At 51.3% G+C, this 21,490-nt stretch overlaps 1 protein-coding gene across 4 annotated transcripts in view; it reads right to left on the reverse strand.

Moving 5' to 3' along the window:
• The window catches only part of TCAF2 (TRPM8 channel associated factor 2), a 167,746-nt gene that overhangs the window by 2,146 nt on the left and 144,110 nt on the right, over positions 1 to 21,490 (reverse strand). For all 4 annotated transcript variants that reach the window (XM_075599220.1, XM_075599222.1, XM_075599221.1 and 1 more), the window contains 2 exons: positions 17,573 to 17,812; positions 7,849 to 8,186 (listed from right to left, as the gene is read on the reverse strand). In XM_075599220.1, the coding sequence (XP_075455335.1) occupies positions 7,849 to 8,186; positions 17,573 to 17,812 (578 nt within the window). The remainder of the gene's footprint in view (positions 1 to 7,848; positions 8,187 to 17,572; positions 17,813 to 21,490) is intronic.

The raw sequence follows: 21,490 nt of genomic DNA on the forward strand, positions 1-21,490 counted from the left end.
ACATAGGACATGGGTTACATGCTGTATGTTACATGTAGAATATAATCCTGCAACTGTCACATGAACACATAGGACATGGGTTACATGCTGTATGTTACATGTAGAATATAATCCTGCAACTGTCACAAAAGCACATAGGACATGGGTTACATGCTGTATGTTACATGTAGAATATAATCCTGCAACTGAGACATGAACACATAGGACATGGGTTACATGCTGTATGTTACATGTAGATTATAATCCTGCAACTGAGACATGAACACATAGGACATGGGTTACATGCTGTATGTTACATGTAGAATATAATCCTGCAACTGAGACATGAACACATAGGACATGGGTTACATGCTGTATGTTACATGTAGAATATAATCCTGCAACTGTCACAAAAACACATAGGACATGGGTTACATGCTGTATGTTACATGTAGAATATAATCCTGCAACTGAGACATGAACACATAGGACATGGGTTACATGCTGTATGTTACATGTAGAATATAATCCTGCAACTGAGACATGAACACATAGGACATGGGTTACATGCTGTATGTTACATGTAGAATATAATCCTGCAACTGAGACATGAACACATAGGACATACTGTAGGTTACATTATAAATGTTAGATTTAATTTATTTTTCCCCTTATGAGATATCATTGGATGATATGAAATTGGGGATTTTTGTTTGCCTTCCTCTGGATCAATAAAGAAGTATAGATATGTAGCGGTCATGTAAAATGCCTACAGTCATCTCTCCTGCTGGCAGCAAGGCCTGGTAAGTGTGGGCATGCCAGCAGTAATCATGGAGGTTTTCCCTCACACCCTGGTGGGGTGCCCTGTGTATGGATGGGACTGGTCACATGCTCTGACTCCATGGTTAGTGATGTCAGAGGTGTGTCAGCCTCAGAAGTTACATAAGGCACAGCACTGTGTCTAAAAGTTAGTTGCTGGAAGTTCTACCTGAAGTCTGAGTTGAGGAAGAAGTTCTGCTAGAGTGTTAGTTATGTTATAGTAACTCCATGGGAGACTGTGTCCAGGGACCTGGCACAGGGCAGTGATTCCTGCGGGAATAGTGAATCCCTGATTTAGGTGACATACCTATCAAAGGGGAGCACGGGCGAGATGATCGGCTAAATATACCCCATTGTGGAGGGCAGCTATGCCCACCGTGACAATAAAGATGGAGCTGATCAGAGAAACCCCTGTGTGTGAGAGTCCAATGATTACACAGGAGGTTGCACCACCGAGGAGTTCCTCGTCAGGATCATCCCCATGCGGACGCAGGGACCCTGGTGAGGTGGAGGCGCTGCACTGGAACTAGGTGAGACTCAGCACACTACCTCAGCTGCCTGTCTGGACGGGTCCTCCCCACACACCATCATGCGGGAGACTCAGGAGTCCTGTAGCCAACAGGTGCACCATCAGGCATATCTACACTGTAATGGGGTCCGGTTAGACCACAGGGGCCAATGTGAGATTGGGTGGGTCAGGCCGGGCCAGAAATACCGTTACATTTGGAGGCGAGCTGCTGAGATCAGATCTGTCAACAGGACAGGCTCTAGCTAGGCACACTGGGAAACAGGGAGAGAGTCTGCTGCCACTCTGTGCTGCGTAGGGACGGACCTAGGGGTGGTCAGGGGGCTGACGGGATATTGTCAGTTCGCAGGGACAACCTAGGGGCCTGAAAGGAGTGAGGGGTTTGGAGCGGGGCTATAGCTGACCGAGTCACCTTGAGGCAGTGCTAGTTGGTAGGATGCCAGAAGGGATAGCCTGTTAACTTGGTCAGGAATCCTGGAGAGGGTCTGCGCTAGGCTGACCAAGAGAGGTAGACGCCCCAAGTACTGCATGGCAGAGCCAGAGTACCTAGCCCATTCCAGACACTCACCGTAGGGAGCACAGACTGGGAGGAAGGAGTCACAGCAGACACTGAGAGAGTGAGCCTAGCCTGAGGTAGTGCAACACTGGGTCACACCTAGATAAGGTACATGTGGTGGTGCATCTGAAGCTAATCTTTATTGTACTGGTGTGGAGGCTGCCCCGCAGAGTGGAGCCCCATGTACGATAACTGTTACGAGAGAGTGGAGGATCCGCGTGGGGCGGAGAACATGAAATGGCGGACAGAGGCTGATGGGGAGGGCACCCGTGGCGTGCAACCCACTGAAGAGCAGACTGTCGCCGAGTTATCATTGACCAATCTGCTCTGGAGCGGAGCGAAGGCCGTGGCTGCCCCGTTTTTATCCTGTCTGGGACAGCGAGGGGCCACCCTTGAAGAGTGTGAGGAAATTGTAATAATTGGGGGAGAACCCCGCGAGGAGAGCAAACAAATGGACTTTTTGGGCGTAAAAATCAACCAAAATGGCGGTTCCCGCTTGCTAGGGACACCGCATGGGACAGTCACAGAAAATGTGGCTGGTGCAGGACTTGCAAAAAGCTGGCCGGGAATGGCGCGAACAGCAGAGCCCCGCCCTGATGGGGGGCATGGCGCGAAAGCTATGGCTGCGCCTACATGGACAGTGACTCACTCAGCCCCTGTGCTGAGTCAACCGCTTAGTCTATGGGACCCTCCCCTGATTTCTACCAGGGGGAGTGACTTTCAACTATGGCCTGTGGGGATGCACCCACTGGGCCCAGGGACTGATATCCAGACGGCGCCACTACAAAAAGTAGTTCCGGCCGTGGAAGAGCCGTGCAAAAAGGATGGTTATCTTGTACAGAGGGTGGCTGCAAGGAGAAGGCGGGAACTGGCCGCGGGAAAAGACCCCCACCCTTGTGGGGAAATTGGCGCGAAAACGCTAACCGCGCCTACCAGGACTGAGAGAGGTGCGGCCTTAATTAAGGGGCATGATATTCCCCTGTGGGACCCGCCCATTATTGCAACCCCTGGGGGCGGGTTCCAGCTCTGTCAGAGAAGGGAGGAGCCGAAGCAGGGAGTGGCGGATCCAGCAACTTCCACCAGTCAGTTGCGAGGAACCACTGAGAAGGAGAGACCTGTACAGGAAGTGGCTCCTGTACAAAGAATAGCCTGCTCCTCCACTGTGGGCACGATGGTCTCCACCCAGCCCTACTCAGTACCCGGCAGGTTGCTAGTAGTGAGGGTGGCCAACACCGAGACGGTGGTCGGGCTCTGCCTACAATGTGGGCTGCCCGGAGGCACGGTCAACACGGCGGCACGTTGCCCTCATTGCGGGACTTTATACCTGTGGCCTATGCCCACATTTATTCCAATTCAGCCTGCTGACCCCCCGGTGGACATGGCAAGGCGCTCCGCCGAGTCCCCGGGCGCTCTATGGATCAACCGCGCGAGTCCAGGAGACAAGGGACTGGAGCCGGTCAAGTCGGCTGGGTCAGTGGCGATCGAGGCGGCTGAATCAACCCCCGCAATCGGGGAAAAGAGACTGTCACCCCGCCCGGAGACCCCTAAGTCAGGAAAAGGGGATTACTCAGACGAGGATCTCCGTGAGCTGGCGGTGGTAAAAGCGGAGCTGAAAAGGCAGACCGGAAGGGCGACACCCCGTGGGGTGAGTGGTGGCCTTGAGAACAGGGCGTCCCCCGCAGATCGGCGAGCCGACAGACGAAGTCCCACCATCCCAGGACCTGATCTAGGAGACGGGAGAGAGACGCCTATACCCCTGCGGACGGGTAAGCCAAGCAGCCCTATTACTTACCTGGTTACAGCGGACAGCGAAGCGCTGGAGGGGCCGCGCCAGGCCCAAAGCGCACGTGGAGGGACGGCATCACTTCCGGCAACGACGGTGGAGCAACCGGATGTCGTCATAGAGGAAGAGATCCCGCATGGGGGTCCCACGCAAGATGGTGACGTTTCCGGTTCCGGGGAGGACGTCACTTCCGGTGGCGATGACGGAACCCATGAAGAAAAAGCAGCGACGCTTCGGCGATCGGGGGAAGGTCCCCGATCACTTACAAGGCCCAGAAATTGGAGAGACGATCTCAGGACTGAGGAGGGTGAGACATCATCCTTGGACCAGTCTACGGACAGCCAGGAGCGGGTCGTAACCCCGTGGGGTCCCGTTCCGTGCCCCTATGCCCAAACCCCCGCCATAGTAAACACCCCTACCCCCATCCCACGGTCACCGGGTTCACCGCCTAGCCTGGAGTACGTGGACAATTCACAAGGGAGAGAGGGAAGACGGACTGGGGAAAGGCAGCACAGTGGCGCTACGGAGGGCGATTCAAGGGGAGGGGGAGAATTGGGAGTGGCAACTACAGCACCCCAACCCGTAGTAAAGGCCTCGGGGTCGTCTAGGTGGTCTGTACCGCGATCTGAGCGGTCATCAGGGGTATTTTCCATGGACGATGATAGGGAGTCAGGGAGGTTAAACAGATTCCGGGAGAACCGTTGGTGGGCCCCATTATTTGAAGGGTACTCGGCCTGGATGGACCGCACTTGGTTCCTCATCCGGAGAGAGGATGTAGTGGACTATTGGTGGGCTGTGGGAGAGTTTACCCCAGAACAGAGGGACAGAGAGCTGCAGGAGCGATGGCTGCAGATTGAGAATAGGGAAATAGAGCCTATGGGTCCTAGCATACTATCAGACCCCGTGGATCCTGATGAGCCCCTATCATGGGTGTTGCCTGGGAGGGCAGGTAAGGCTGACCTGACTAGAATTAGTAGGGCCGAGAGAACCATAATGGCTCGGTATAACGGGTTGGAGTACCCGTATGTCCCTGAGCCTCTCATGGATGAGATAGAGGACAACCGGGATAGGTGGCTTAGGGAGGCCATAGAAATGCACCTAGTGGGGAGAGGGAGTTCCGTGATAGGAAAGAAGGCCGAGGAACGGATAGAACATTTAATCCGCATATGGGCCATTGGGAGAAATATCTATAAACACAGAGTAACGTATAGACCAGAGAGGGGATTACCCAGGCATTTCTCAGTAACAGTTCTGGATATGGGGGGTAGAGAAGTAAAGAAACCAGACCCCTATCACTATTTTTAGGTGGTACTGTGCATCACGCGGGTCTGTGGCTGCTGGTCGGGGCGGGCTTGGCGGATGACTGTATTCATGTGTACTGCATTATGAGGAAATTTGTGTGATGTTAATTATGTTTTCCGTTACAGTGCTTCCTGGAAAGAGGTATACAAATTTAGGTCCCAGCGAGGACGATGGGATTCACCAGGGGGAGAATGTAGCGGTCATGTAAAATGCCTACAGTCATCTCTCCTGCTGGCAGCAAGGCCTGGTAAGTGTGGGCATGCCAGCAGTAATCATGGAGGTTTTCCCTCACACCCTGGTGGGGTGCCCTGTGTATGGATGGGACTGGTCACATGCTCTGACTCCATGGTTAGTGATGTCAGAGGTGTGTCAGCCTCAGAAGTTACATAAGGCACAGCACTGTGTCTAAAAGTGAGTTGCTGGAAGTTCTACCTGAAGTCTGAGTTGAGGAAGAAGTTCTGCTAGAGTGTTAGTTATGTTATAGTAACTCCATGGGAGACTGTGTCCAGGGACCTGGCACAGGGCAGTGATTCCTGCGGGAATAGTGAATCCCTGATTTAGGTGACATACCTATCAAAGGGGAGCACGGGCGAGATGATCGGCTAAATATACCCCATTGTGGAGGGCAGCTATGCCCACCGTGACAATAAAGATGGAGCTGATCAGAGAAACCCCTGTGTGTGAGAGTCCAATGATTACACAGGAGGTTGCACCACCGAGGAGTTCCTCGTCAGGATCATCCCCATGCGGACGCAGGGACCCTGGTGAGGTGGAGGCGCTGCACTGGAACTAGGTGAGACTCAGCACACTACCTCAGCTGCCTGTCTGGACGGGTCCTCCCCACACACCATCATGCGGGAGACTCAGGAGTCCTGTAGCCAACAGGTGCACCATCAGGCATATCTACACTGTAATGGGGTCCGGTTAGACCACAGGGGCCAATGTGAGATTGGGTGGGTCAGGCCGGGCCAGAAATACCGTTACAGATATATGAAAAAGTATCTGTTGTCATATGTAGTCCTCTTTTCTCCCCTCTCTGGGAAATGTGCTGCTACCAGTGCGTTCTGTCGCTGCTGTATCATACCTGGTTGATAAACAGGAGGCAGGAGATCTCCATCAAATCTAAGGCTGTCTCACACTTTAATCTGGTCTGTAACTGTTTCATACGCCCATAATATATATTATCTGTAACTGTGCACGCAATGTCTTGTATATAATGTGTACCCTGCTCATTTATGTAACTGTACTTGTAACCATGTATAATTTGTTTTACTCTGTGCCCAGGACATACTTGAAAACGAGAGGTAACTCTCAATGTATTACTTCCTGGTAAAATATTTTATAACTAAATAAATAAAAATAAATGATGGTATGGGGAGGACACCAGGACAGGCTCACGGTGGTTCTTTAGTGGTCAGCGCCTCCAGTCCAAGAGGATCCTGAGGCTTCAGGATGCACCTCATGGAAACTTCTTCTTTTATCACTAGTCATGCTCCAAGGACTACACCAGTTGTTGATATGACTGAGGTTTATTTAGTAATGAGGTACATGCACTGGATCACATATCAACGGTATCCTATCCCCTGGAGACTAGGCCTCAGTCACTTCTCTAGCATAAGAACTCTCTTCAGTGTCTGAACACTCTGGCATCTCTTCCAGAAGATCCTCACTCTCTGATGGCTATCCCAGACTCAACCCTCACTAACCCTTACTCTACTCTATAGGGAAGAACACCTCCTTCCCTGGGGTGTGGCTAGTAAGCCAATCACAGGCTAGCCATAAACTTTATTGAACATGTACAATGAACAATATAACATCCCCAGTATAGTCTACTGCTAACACTGCCCACACATGGAGGGGAGCGGCTCAGTGAGTAAAAGACACTGACTGGCACTGAGAGTTTGAAGCAGGGGAGCCTGGTTCAATTCCCGGTGTCGGCTCCTTGTGACCTTGGGCAAGTCACTTTATCTCCATGTGCCTCAGGCACCATAAACATAGATTGTAAGCTCCACGGGGCAGGGACCTGTGTCTGCAAAATGTCTCTGTAAAGCGCTACGTATAACTAGCAGCGCTATACAAAAACATGCTATTATTATTATTATTATTATTATTATTATATGAAAGGGGACTTACATTGTTAGGAGGCCAATAAATCAGTAGTCCCAGGAAACTGTGCTACATTATCCCTTTGGTCTTAAATGCCTTCCGACTGCGCAGGAGGTGTAACATCCACACCAGAGTTATACACATACATCAGGAGTTTAAAAAATATATGCTAAGGAACATACATTCCATGTAATATAGGATCTTGTAACTGGGACAACACAAACAGACTGGTTATATATTGTATATTGCACGTAAGATAGAGGAATCCAATTACTCATAGCGTAGTTACATATTGTATGTTACAGTTAACACAAGGGATCCTAATAGTGAGACATACAGTAGATATGACAAGAGTTACATACAACAAGGGATTCTGTAACTAGGACACATATATAGCACTTATATCATGGAGGATCATTGGCAACACATGTGCACATTATAAAGTTACACGTGTGATCCCCAAGATGTACAGACAGATACTGAAGTTGGAGTTTATTTTTGAAAATGTAATATTATGGGAGAGGTGCAGTTAGCGTAAAACACAATTCATGACACATCAGAAGCAATTAACATATTAACCTGGTTTATAGAATAATATACATAATTCTACCTGTGTTACAGTAACTATTACAAACAATATTGTCCTCTGTGTTACCCTCAATGATACCATATATGAATACGTGTCACTCTCAGTGTCACTGTGACTGTTACTGTCACTATTACTCATGGTGTTACTCTGTGATACGGTGGTAATGTGGGTAGTACTCTCTACCTTACCTGTAGGTAGGTCTCCAGTGCAGTCCACACATGCCATTGCTGCAGGTTGGCTCCATTTTGCAGGAATTGCAAGATTCGGAAATCCCTGTTTTTTGGCTGCAGTTCGGAGTGAGCTTGATCACGTGGGATCCCCAGCACCGTTTCATGCACATACACGGACCACAGGTTACACGTGGCCTCCGTGGTATGTGGGGGGAACTCCCAGCATTTCCTCTGCTCATTGTGTCCGAGCTCATGGATGAAACCCCACAGACCGACACGCTGCATGTGCTGCAAATCTGTCAGGTGACACACTGATTGCAAATGACACATGATGGGGTAACCAGCGTGCATCCAACCTGCAGAGAGAGAGCAAAGACTGAGCGCCCAAACTGCAGAGAGAGAGCAAAGACTGAGCGCCCAAACTGCAGAGAGTGCAAAGACTGAGCATCCAACCTGCAGAGAGAGAGCGCAAAGACTGAACATACAACCTGCAGAGAGAGAGCAAAGACTGAGCGTCCAAACTGCAGAGAGAGAGCAAAGACTGAGCATCCAACCTGCAGAGAGAGAGAGCAAAGACTGAGCATCCAACCTGCAGAGAGAGAGCAAAGACTGAGAATCCAACCTGCAGAGAGAGAGCAAAGACTGAGCATCCAAACTGCAGAGAGAGAGCAAAGACTGAGCATCCAACCTGCAGAGAGAGAGCAAAGACTGAGCGCCCAAACTGCAGAGAGAGAGCAAAGACTGAGCGCCCAAACTGCAGAGAGTGCAAAGACTGAGCATCCAACCTGCAGAGAGAGAGCGCAAAGACTGAACATACAACCTGTAGAGAGAGAGCAAAGACTGAGCGCCCAAACTGCAGAGAGAGAGCAAAGACTGAGCATCCAACCTGCAGAGAGAGAGCAAAGACTGAGCATCCAACCTGCAGACAGAGAGCAAAGACTGAGAATCCAACCTGCAGAGAGAGAGCAAAGACTGAGCGCCCAAACTGCAGAGAGAGAGCAAAGACTGAGCGCCCAAACTGCAGAGAGTGCAAAGACTGAGAATCCAACCTGCAGAGAGAGAGCAAAGACTGAACATCCAACCTGCAGAGAGAGAGAGCAAAGACTGAGCATCCAACCTACAGAGAGAGAGAGCAAAGACTGAGCATCCAACCTGCAGAGAGATAGCAAAGACTGAGCATCCAACCTGCAGAGAGAGAGCGCAAAGACTGAGCATCCAACCTGCAGAGAGAGAGAGAGCAAAGACTGAGCGCCCAAACTGCAGAGAGAGAGCAAAGACTGAGCGCCCAAACTGCAGAGAGAGAGCAAAGACTGAGCATCCAACCTGCAGAGAGAGAGCAAAGACTGAGCGCCCAAACTGCAGAGAGAGAGCAAAGACTGAGAATCCAACCTGCAGAGAGAGAGCAAAGACTGAGCATCCAACCTGCAGAGAGAGAGCAAAGACTGAGCATCCAACCTGCAGAGAGATAGCAAAGACTGAGCGCCCAAACTGCAGAGAGAGAGCAAAGACTGAGCGCCCAAACTGCAGAGAGAGAGCAAAGACTGAGCATCCAACCTGCAGAGAGAGAGAGCAAAGACTGAGCATCCAACCTGCAGAGAGAGAGCAAAGACTGAGCATCCAACCTGCAGAGAGAGAGAGCAAAGACTGAGCATCCAACCTACAGAGAGAGAGAGCAAAGACTGAGCATCCAACCTGCAGAGAGATAGCAAAGACTGAGCATCCAACCTGCAGAGAGAGAGCAAAGACTGAGCGCCCAAACTGCAGAGAGAGAGCAAAGACTGAGCATCCAACCTGCACAGAGAGAGCAAAGACTGAGCGCCCAACCTGCAGAGAGAGAGCAAAGACTGAGCATCCAACCTGCAGAGAGAGAGAGCAAAGACTGAGCATCCAACCTGCAGAGAGAGAGCAAAGACTGAGCATCCAACCTGCAGAGAGAGAGCAAAGACTGAGCGCCCAAACTGCAGAGAGAGAGAGCAAAGACTGAGCATCCAAACTGCAGAGAGAGAGCAAAGACTGAGAATCCAACCTGCAGAGAGATAGCAAAGACTGAGCATCCAACCTGCAGAGAGAGAGCAAAGACTGAGCATCCAACCTGCAGAGAGAGAGCAAAGACTGAGCGCCCAAACTGCAGAGAGAGAGCAAAGACTGAGCATCCAACCTGCAGAGAGAGAGCAAAGACTGAGCATCCAAACTGCAGAGAGAGAGCAAAGACTGAGCGCCCAACCTGCAGAGAGAGAGAGCAAAGACTGAGCGCCCAAACTGCAGAGAGAGAGCAAAGACTGAGCATCCAACCTGCAGAGAGAGAGCAAAGACTGAGCGCCCAAACTGCAGAGAGAGAGCAAAGACTGAGCGCCCAAACTGCAGAGAGAGAGAGCAAAGACTGAGCATCCAAACTGCAGAGAGAGAGCAAAGACTGAGCGCCCAAACTGCAGAGAGAGAGCAAAGACTGAGCATCCAACCTGCAGAGAGAGAGCAAAGACTGAGCATCCAACCTGCAGAGAGAGCAAAGACTGAGCATCCAACCTGCAGAGAGAGAGAGCAAAGACTGAGCGCCCAAACTGCAGAGAGAGAGCAAAGACTGAGCATCCAACCTGCAGAGAGAGAGAGCAAAGACTGAGCGCCCAAACTGCAGAGAGAGAGCAAAGACTGAGCGCCCAAACTGCAGAGAGAGAGCAAAGACTGAGCGCCCAACCTGCAGAGAGAGAGCAAAGACTGAGCGCCCAAACTGCAGAGAGAGAGCAAAGACTGAGCGCCCAAACTGCAGAGAGAGAGAGCAAAGACTGAGCGCCCAAACTGCAGAGAGAGAGCAAAGACTGAGAATCCAACCTGCAGAGAGAGTGCAAAGACTGAGCATCCAACCTGCAGAGAGAGAGCAAAGACTGAGAATCCAACCTGCAGAGAGAGAGCAAAGACTGAGCATCCAACCTGCAGAGAGAGAGCAAAGACTGAGAATCCAACCTGCAGAGAGAGAGCAAAGACTGAGAATCCAACCTGCAGAGAGAGAGCAAAGACTGAGCATCCAACCTGCAGAGAGAGAGCAAAGACTGAGCGCCCAAACTGCAGAGAGAGAGAGCAAAGACTGAGCATCCAACCTGCAGAGAGAGAGAGCAAAGACTGAACATACAACCTGCAGAGAGAGAGCAAAGACTGAGCATCCAACCTGCAGAGAGAGAGAGCAAAGACTGAGCATCCAACCTGCAGAGAGAGAGAGCAAAGACTGAGCATCCAACCTGCAGACAGAGAGCAAAGACTGAGCGCCCAAACTGCAGAGAGAGAGCAAAGACTGAGAATCCAACCTGCAGAGAGAGAGCAAAGACTGAGCGCCCAAACTGCAGAGAGAGAGAGGGCGCAAAGACTGAGCGCCCAAACTGCAGAGAGAGAGCAAAGACTGAGCGCCCAAACTGCAGAGAGAGAGCAAAGACTGAGCATCCAACCTGCAGAGAGAGAGCAAAGACTGAGCGCCCAAACTGCAGAGAGAGAGCAAAGACTGAGCATCCAACCTGCAGAGAGAGAGAGCAAAGACTGGGCGTCCAAACTGCAGAGAGAGAGCAAAGACTGAGCATCCAACCTGCAGAGAGAGAGCAAAGACTGAGCGCCCAAACTGCAGAGAGAGAGCAAAGACTGAGCATCCAATCTGCAGAGAGAGAGCAAAGACTGAGCGCCCAACCTGCAGAGAGAGAGCAAAGACTGAGCGCCCAAACTGCAGAGAGAGAGCAAAGACTGAGCATCCAACCTGCAGAGAGAGAGCAAAGACTGAGAATCCAACCTGCAGAGAGAGAGCAAAGACTGAGCGCCCAAACTGCAGAGAGAGCAAAGACTGAGCATCCAACCTGCAGAGAGAGAGAGAGAGAGAGCAAAGACTGAGCATCCAACCTGCAGAGAGAGAGCAAAGACTGAGCATCCAACCTGCAGAGAGATAGCAAAGACTGAGCATCCAACCTGCAGAGAGAGAGCAAAGACTGAGCATCCAACCTGCAGAGAGAGAGCAAAGACTGAGCATCCAGCCTGCAGAGAGAGAGCGGAAAGACTGAGCATCCAACCTGCAGAGAGAGAGCGCAAAGACTGAGCATCCAACCTGCAGAGAGAGAGAGAGCAAAGACTGAGCGCCCAAACTGCAGAGAGAGAGCAAAGACTGAGCATCCAACCTGCAGAGAGAGAGCAAAGACTGAGCATCCAACCTGCAGAGAGAGAGCAAAGACTGAGCATCCAACCTGCAGAGAGAGAGCAAAGACTGAGCATCCAACCTGCAGAGAGAGAGCAAAGACTGAGAATCCAACCTGCAGAGAGAGAGAGAGCAAAGACTGAGCGCCCAAACTGCAGAGAGAGAGCAAAGACTGAGCATCCAACCTGCAGAGAGAGAGCAAAGACTGAGCATCCAACCTGCAGAGAGATAGCAAAGACTGAGCATCCAACCTGCAGAGAGAGAGCAAAGACTGAGCATCCAACCTGCAGAGAGAGAGCGGAAAGACTGAGCATCCAACCTGCAGAGAGAGAGCGCAAAGACGGAGCATCCAACCTGCAGAGAGAGAGAGCAAAGACTGAGCGCCCAAACTGCAGAGAGAGAGCAAAGACTGAGCATCCAACCTGCAGAGAGAGAGAGCAAAGACTGAGCATCCAACCTGCAGAGAGAGAGCAAAGACTGAGCATCCAACCTGCAGAGAGAGAGCAAAGACTGAGCGCCCAAACTGCAGAGAGAGAGAGGGCGCAAAAACTGAGCGCCCAAACTGCAGAGAGCGCAGAGAGAGAGAGAGCGCAGAGAGAATGAGCGCAGAGAGAGAGCGCAGAGAGAGAGAGCGCAGAGAGAGAGAGCGCAGAGAGAGAGAGAGCGCAGAGAGAGAGAGCGCAGAGAGAGAGAGTGCAGAGAGAGAGCGCAGAGAGAGAGAGCAAAGACTGAGCATCCAACCTGCAGAGAGAGAGCAAAGACTGAGCGCCCAAACTGCAGAGAGAGAGCAAAGACTGAGCGCCCAAACTGCAGAGAGAGAACAAAGACTGAGCGCCCAAACTGCAGAGAGTGCAGAGAGAGAGCGCAGAGAGAGAGAGAGAGAGTGCAGAGAGAGAGAGAGAGCGCAGAGAGAGAGAGAGCGCAGAGAGAGAGAGAGCGCAGAGAGAGAGAGAGAGCGCAGAGAGAGAGAGCGCAGAGAGAGCGCAGAGAGAGAGAGAGCACAGAGAGAGCGCAGAGAGAGCGCAGAGAGAGAGAGCGCAGAGAGAGCGCAGAGAGAGCGAGAGAGAGAGAGAGAGCACAGAGAGAGCGCAGAGAGAGCGCAGAGAGAGCGCAGAGCAAGAGAGAGAGAGAGAGAGATCCAGAGCGAGAGAGCGAGAGAGAGAGAGCAAATACTGAGCATCCAACCTTCAGAGAGAGAGCGCAAAGACTGAGCATCCAACCTGCAGAGCACAAAGACTGAGCGCCCAAACTGCAGAGCACAAAGACTGAGTGCCCAACCTGCAGAGCACAAAGACTGAGCGCCTAAGATACAGAGAGCACAAAGACTGAGAGCCCAACATGGAGAGAGTGCAAAGGCTGATAGCCCAACCTGCAGAGAGACAGAGCGCAAAGACTGGGAGCCCAACCTGCAGAGAGTGCAAAGACTGAGCATTCAACATGCAGAGAGAGAGAGCAAAGACTGAGTTTATGGTAGGGCTATCTGCATCACAAAACTGGGATGAAGCCCAGCTAGCTGCCCTTAAATCTATGTAACTTGGCCATCTATGTAAGGCTTATTGCAACCAAATGTATTTAATATCTGGGGGAGAACAGGCAATGTATAATGCACCATGTATGTAAGAATGTATTCCAAAGCCCGTTATCCCCTGTTAATGCAATCCCCAAGTCTAGTTGAGCAAGCAATATGACGTAAAGTGTTTTGTGATCTATGTGTAATCACTGTGATGTAATTTGGGAGTCAGCCCTATAAAGTGTTAATTGGATTATGTGGCTGTATGTTCTCATTTCTAAGATACCAGACTTGTAATGTGATTTGCATGTGAGTTGCATTTCTTGGCGGGGACTCTGTTATTTAATCAGCTGAGGTTTCTGCAGATAAATGTGGATTGAGACAATGGTTGGGAGCGTGGAGGTGTTACAGACATTTGGTGAGTGAGAAAGAGTGAACAATCCGGGATGGGGATGGGTTCTTAGCACGCCCTCTGGCTGTTGTGGCACTAACTTAAGATGTGCTTAATCTGTGCTCTGATTGTCCAGTAGCCCCTCCCATGTAAGGGATAGCCACAGAGGACTATATAAGGGGTGCTGCTGATCAGAGAATCAGAGCTACCTTCAGAGAGACACTCTGGGAAGGAGTGTGGAGATTCCCTCAGAGAACCATCTGAGAGCTACCTTCAGAGAGAAACTGGGAAATAGTGTGGAGATCTGCCTTCAGAGAGCATCTGAGAGCAGAGAGGCTAACAGACTGAGAGACACTCTGGGAAGGAGTGTGGAGATTCCCTCAGAGGACCATCTGAGAGACAGAGAGACAGAGACATTCTGAAAAGGAATTTGATCTTTTACAGTGACCAGCTGGAGATACATGTCAGAGGCTCTGCTGTGTGATCAGCACTCTGATATCCTGGACGAGAAGCGGACAGGACAAGCCTTCTTGAAGCAGCCCCTGCACCTAGCGAGGCTAGAGTCTCCTCCCCAGGCCCCTGCACCTAGCGAGGCTAGAGTCTCCTCCCCAGGCCCCTGCACCTAGCGAGGCTAGAGTCTACTCCCCAGGACCCTACACCTAGCGAGGCTAGAGTCTCCTCCCCAGGCCCCTGCACCTAGCAAGGCTAGAGTCTCCTCCCCAGGCCCCTGCGCCTAGCAAGGCTAGAGACTCCTCCCCAGGCCCCTGCACCTAGCGAGGCTAGAGTCTGCTCCCCAGGCCCCTGCACATAGCGAGGCTAAAGTCTCCTCCCCAGGCCCCTGCACCTAGCGAGGCTAGAGTCTCCTCCCCAGGCCCCCAGTTGGTATTGTATCTTGTTTTGAGCATCTTTGTTTTGTCTGCTAGCTGCCAGAATAAACCCCATTTTATTCAACAACTTTGTCCCGTCTGGTGCTGGTTATCCCGGTGGTTTCGGTGCAAAAGTTCTGGTCTCCCGTGACAATCACCTAGCAACAGTATACATTTATACAGGGATACAGGGCAGTCTCTACTCGTATACTATAAAGCATTGAAGCACCTGCACTGCCATCCTTGGGTTCAGTGACCCTCTCTAAGGGTTACTAGGGTTTACACTGCTATCTATATTTAGGTGTCCTATTTTGGGGAGTTTTTTTCATAACTCACAACTCCCTAGGTGCGTTACAATACCGTGGGTATGATGCCGGTATGCCACTTAGTGGAGTGTTATCATAGGTAACACTTGCATTACTCACTATTATGTGTATCGGCATGTTGCAGTTTTTATTGCCACATTGCCATTATTTTTACTAGCAGTCTTATGGGTCAGTAGTGCTAGCTCCTCGCATTTATATACATGTCTTGAGCTAGCATATTTAATCAGGCACTACAGGTTATCACTAGTATAACAGATTATGTTTAGTAGTACCTTCATATAGGTATAGCCATTTAGTAAATCGCTAACATTATTACAGTTTGTGCTTACCTTAAGTGTTCTTAGTCCCAGGATTGGGTGGCTATATGTTACCTACTCATCTTTAGGGACAAGGGTTTTTCATTAGATAGCCCTTTATACCTGGACTAGCGTTTGGCAATTTATCCTTGGTAACAATTCAAACCCTTTTGTACCTTATGTCTCCTAGATATGTGGCTTACTGTAGTCAACCTTCTTGGTACCGTGGTTTATATCCATACACTGTAACAGGGATTATTTTCCTTAACCGGAGTCTACACACTCCTAGTGGTTCCACACAGATGCCATTGTTTTATCTTTATTTTAAAGCCCTTTGTTTTACCATTTGTTCCTAATAAAGCATACTTTTAATTGATCCATACATCATCCAAGTTTAGTGTGCGTGTGCTAACAAGTGGGGTTCGTTTTCTTCTCAAGTTTGTTGTTAGTTCATCCGCCCCAAAGCACCCACACGTTCTCATCACATCTAACACTGTCTAGCTGTAGCGGGGGGTCCTCCCCAGTTCTCACTATATCAGTACCTGTCACAGGCTGAGAGACGCCCACAAACCCTTACATCCCCATGTGTTGTCACATAGTTACATAGTAGATGAGGTTGAAAAAAGTCATAAATCCATCAAGTTCAACCTACAGTATGCTAAATTTAGACTTTATCCTGATCCAGAGGAAAACAGAAAGTGAATCCCTGCGCTTCTCCAGAGAAAACCAAACAAAAACCCCAGTGACATCACTGGATGATATATCTAATAACGGGGAAAATACATTCCTTCCTGACTCTAAGAATTGGCAATCGGATGAATCCCTGGATCAGCATCCTTCCCATGTTTACTTTTTTGGTATATCCCTGAATACCTTTCCTTTCATAGAGAGAGAGAAACAGAGGTCCAGATACATCAAGCTGCGGTCATCAAAAAATGTAGTATTATTGCTCAAAAAACGCATTGCACCGATAAAGATGAGGCATTTTTCATCAGATCCATATTAAAATAGACATAATTCAGCATTGCGGGGTATTATCATGCTATGTATCATGTATATAACCTGTAGGTCACGTTCTGATGTTTATTGGAACATGATTAACGGCAGAAATACTACAGTTTTGTATCACCTACTACAGACTGGCGTTAGACCTGTCTTTCCTATACTGTGTATATCGCCCATTATATACATAGGCAAGATAAGCTAAACCAACCTGAAATAGGGGTTAAAATATCACTTAAAATACATTACAGTAAATATTAACCCATTGGTAGCACAAGTGGTCAACAGATCATACTGTAGGTGTCAATAACTAGCAGGCTACAAAGGGTTTAATATCAACATAACACTACACTACCTACCCCCCTTGGCCACCTCAGTGGCTAGTAAAGCTCCGGGGTAGAGAGAGAAAGAGTGAGAGAGACCAACAGAGAGTGAGGGCACACACTGAGAATCCACCTGAAGATAGGAGAGAGATAGCATCAACCACTGAGAGAGAGTGAGAGAGAGAACACATGAGAGAGAGAGAGAGAGAGAGAGAGAGAGAATGAGAGAGAGAGAGAGAGAGAGAGAGAGAGAGTGACAGAGACAACACACGAGAGAGAGAGAGTGAGAGAGAGAACACACGAGAGAGTGAGAGAAAGAACACACGAGAGAGAGAGAGAACACACGAGAGAGAGAACACACGAGAGAGAACACACGAGAGAGAGAGAACATACGAGAGAGAGAGAGAGAGAACACACGAGAGAGAGAGAGAGAGAGAGAGAGAACACACGAGAGGGAAAGAGAGAAGACACGAGAGAGAGAGAGAGAGAGAGAAAGAGTGAGAGAGAACACACGAGAGAGAGAGCGAGAGAGAGAACACACGAGAGAGAGAGAGCGAGAGAGAGAACACACGAGAGAGAGAGAGAACACACGAGAGAGAGAGTGAGAGAGAGTGAGAGAGAACACACAAAAGAGAGAGAACACACGATAGAGAGAGAACACACGAGAGAGAGTGTGTGAGAGAGAGAACAAACGAGAGAGAGAGAGAGAGTGTGTGAGAGAGAGAACAAACGAGAGAGTGAGAGAGAGAACACACGAGAGAGAGAACACGAGAGAGAGAGAGAACACACTAAGCATCCACCATGCAACAGCAGAGAGAAAGAAAGTGCCACCGGATACAGATCACCTAAAGGCAGGATGCACTCACCAGCTGAGATCTGCACATCTGTCACGATCCTCTCCGGGCGTGGGAATTTTGGGGGGATCATGGCGAGCTCTGTGACTGCTATCATGATCTTGTCCCAGAGAGAGAGCAAATCATGGGGATCCTCCAGCGAGCGGATTGTGTCCGAGGGAACCGTCAGGATGATGTTCTCTGTGATCAGCTCCGCCCACGGAGACGGGAAATGTCGAATCGTTTCCAACCAGGATGTGAGGCACGTCTCACCTGCGGCACAAATCAGGGGCATTATACCCGGCAACAACGCACCAGGGGGGATTCTACCCGGCAACAAGGCACCAATGGGGATTCTACCTAGCAACAAGGCACCAATGGGGATTCTACCTGGCAACAAGGCACCAGGGGGGATTCTACCTGGCAACAAGGCACCAGGGGGGATTCTACCTGGCAACAAGGCACCAATGGGGATTCTACCTGGCAACAAGGCACCAGGGGGGATTCTACCTGGCAACAAGGCTCCAGGGGGGATTCTACCTGGCAACAGGGCACCAATGGGGATTCTACCTGGCAACAAGGCACCAGGGGGGATTCTACCTGGCAACAAGTCATCAAGGGGATTCTACCCGGCAACAACGCACCAGGGGGGATTCTACCCGGCAACAACGCACCAGGGGGGATTCTACCCGGCAACAACGCACCAATGGGGATTCTACCCGGCAAAAACGCACCAGGGGGGATTCTACCCGGCAACAAGGCACCAATGGGGACTCTACCTAGCAACAAGGCATCAGGGGGGATTCTCACCTGGCAACAAGGCACCAGGGGGGATTCTACCTGGCAACAAGGCATCAGGGGGGATTCCACCTGGCAACAAGGCACCAGGGTGGATTCTACCTGGCAACAAGGCACCAGGGGGGATTCTACCTGGCAAAAAGGCACCAGGGGGATTCTACCTGGCAACAAAGCACCAGGGGGGATTCTACCTGGCAAAAAGGCACCAGGGGAAATTCTACCTGGCATCAAGGCACCAGGGGGATTCTACCCACCAACAAGGCACCAGGGGGGATTCTACCCGGCAACAAGGCACCAGGGGGGATTCTACCCGGCAACAAGGCACCAGGGGGGGATTCTACCCAGCAACAAGGCACCAGGGGAGATTCTACCTGGCAACTAGGCACCAGGGGGGATTCTACCTGGCAACAAGGCACCAGGGGGGATTCTACCTGGTAACACGGCACCAGGGGGGATTCTACCTGGTAACAAGGCACCAGGGGGGATTCTACCTGGTAACAAGGCACCAGGGGTGATTTTACCTGGCAACAAGGCACCAGGAGACATTCTACCTGGCAACAAGGCCCCAGGGGGGATTCTACCTGGCAACAAGGCACCAGGGGGGATTCTACCTGGCAACAAGGCACCAGGGGGATTCTACCTGGCAACAAGGCACCAGGGGGGATTCTACGTGGTAACAAGGCACCAGGGGAGATTCTACTTGGCAACAAGGCACCAGGGTGGATTCTACCTGGCAACAAGGCACCAGGGGGGATTCTACCTGCCAACAAGGCACCAGGGGGGATTCTACCCAGCAACAAGGCACCAGGGGGGATTCTACCCAGCAACAAGGCACCAGGAGAGATTCTACCTGGCAACAAGGCACCAGGGGGGATTCTACCTGACAATGCACCAGGGGAATTCTACCCAGCAACAAGGCACCAGGGGGGATTCTACCTGGCAACAAGGCACCAGGGGGGATTCTACCTGGCAACAAGGCACCAGGTGGATTCTACCTGGCAACAAGGCACCAGGGGGGATTCTACCTGGTAACAGGGCACCAGGGGGGATTCTACCTGGTAACAAGGCCCCAGGGGTGATTCTACCTGGCAACAAGGCACCAGGAGACATTCTACCTGGCAACAAGGCCCCAGGGGGGATTCTACCTGGCAACAAGGCACCAGGGGGGATTCTACCTGGCAACAAGGCACCAGGGGGATTCTACCTGGCAACAAGGCACCAGGGGGGATTATACGTGGTAACAAGGCACCAGGGGAGATTCTACCTGGCAACAAGGCACCAGGGTGGATTCTACCTGGCAACAAGGCACCAGGAGAGATTCTACCTGGCAACAAGGCACCAGGGGGGATTCTACCCAGCAACAAGGTACCAGGAGAGATTCTACCTGGCAACAAGGCACCAGGGGGATTCTACCCAGCAACAAGGCACCAGGGGGGATTCTACCTGGCAACAAGGCACCAGGGGGGATTCTACCCAGCAACAAGGCACCAGGAGAGATTCTACCTGGCAACAAGGCACCAGGGGGGATTCTACCCAGCAACAAGGTACCAGGAGAGATTCTACCTGGCAACAAGGCACCAGGGGGATTCTACCCAGCAACAAGGCACCAGGGGGGATTCTACCTGGCAACAAGGCACCAGGGGGGATTCTACCTGGCAACAAGGCACCAGGGGAGATTCTACTTGGCAACAAGGCACCAGGGTGGATTCTACCCGGCAACAAGGCACCAGGGGGGATTCTACCCGCCAACAAGGCACCAGGGGGGATTCTACCCAGCAACAAGGCACCAGGGGGGATTCTACCCAGCAACAAGGCACCAGGAGAGATTCTACCTGGCAACAAGGCACCAGGGGGGATTCTACCTGGCAACAAGGCACCAGGGGGGATTCTACCTGGCAACAAGGCACCAGGGGGATTCTACCTGGCAACAAGGCACCAGGGGGGATTCTACGTGGTAACAAGGCACCAGGGGGATTCTACTTGGCAACAAGGCACCAGGGTGGATTCTACCTGGCAACAAGGCACCAGGGGGGATTCAACCCTCCAACAAGGCACCAGGGGGGATTCTACCCAGCAACAAGGCACCAGGAGAGATTCTACCTGGCAACAAGGCACCAGGGGGGATTCTACCTGACAATGCACCAGGGGAATTCTACCCAGCAACAAGGCACCAGGGGGGATTCTACCTGGCAACAAGGCACCAGGGGGGATTCTACCTGGCAACAAGGCACCAGGTGGATTCTACCTGGCAACAAGGCACCAGGGGGGATTCTACCTGGTAACAGGGCACCAGGGGGGATTCTACCTGGTAACAAGGCCCCAGGGGTGATTCTACCTGGCAACAAGGCACCAGGAGACATTCTACCTGGCAACAAGGCCCCAGGGGGGATTCTACCTGGCAACAAGGCACCAGGGGGGATTCTACCTGGCAACAAGGCACCAGGGGGATTCTACCTGGCAACTAGGCACCAGGGGGGATTATACGTGGTAACAAGGCACCAGGGGAGATTCTACCTAGCAACAAGGCACCAGGGTGGATTCTACCTGGCAACAAGGCACCAGAGGGGATTCTACCCTCCAACAAGACACCAGGGGGGATTCTACCTGGCAACAAGGCACCAGGGGGGATTCTACCCAGCAACAAGGCACCAGGAGAGATTCTACCTGGCAACAAGGCACCAGGGGGGATTCTACCTGACAATGCACCAGGGGAATTCTACCCAGCAACAAGGCACCAGGGGGGGATTCTACCTGGCAACAAGGCACCAGGGGGGATTCTACCTGGCAACAAGGCACCAGGTGGATTCTACCTGGCAACAAGGCACCAGGGGGGATTCTACCTGGTAACAGGGCACCAGGGGGGATTCTACCTGGTAACAAGGCCCCAGGGGTGATTCTACCTGGCAATAAGGCACCAGGAGACATTCTACCTGGCAACAAGGCCCCAGGGGGGATTCTACCTGGCAACAAGGCACCAGGGGGGATTCTACCTGGCAACAAGGCACCAGGGGGATTCTACCTGGCAACAAGGCACCAGGGGGGATTATACGTGGTAACAAGGCACCAGGGGAGATTCTACCTGGCAACAAGGCACCAGGGTGGATTCTACCTGGCAACAAGGCACCAGAGGGGATTCTACCCGCCAACAAGACA

Source organism: Ascaphus truei, chromosome 5, assembly GCF_040206685.1.
Source record: "Ascaphus truei isolate aAscTru1 chromosome 5, aAscTru1.hap1, whole genome shotgun sequence".
Lineage (NCBI taxonomy): Eukaryota > Metazoa > Chordata > Amphibia > Anura > Ascaphidae > Ascaphus > Ascaphus truei.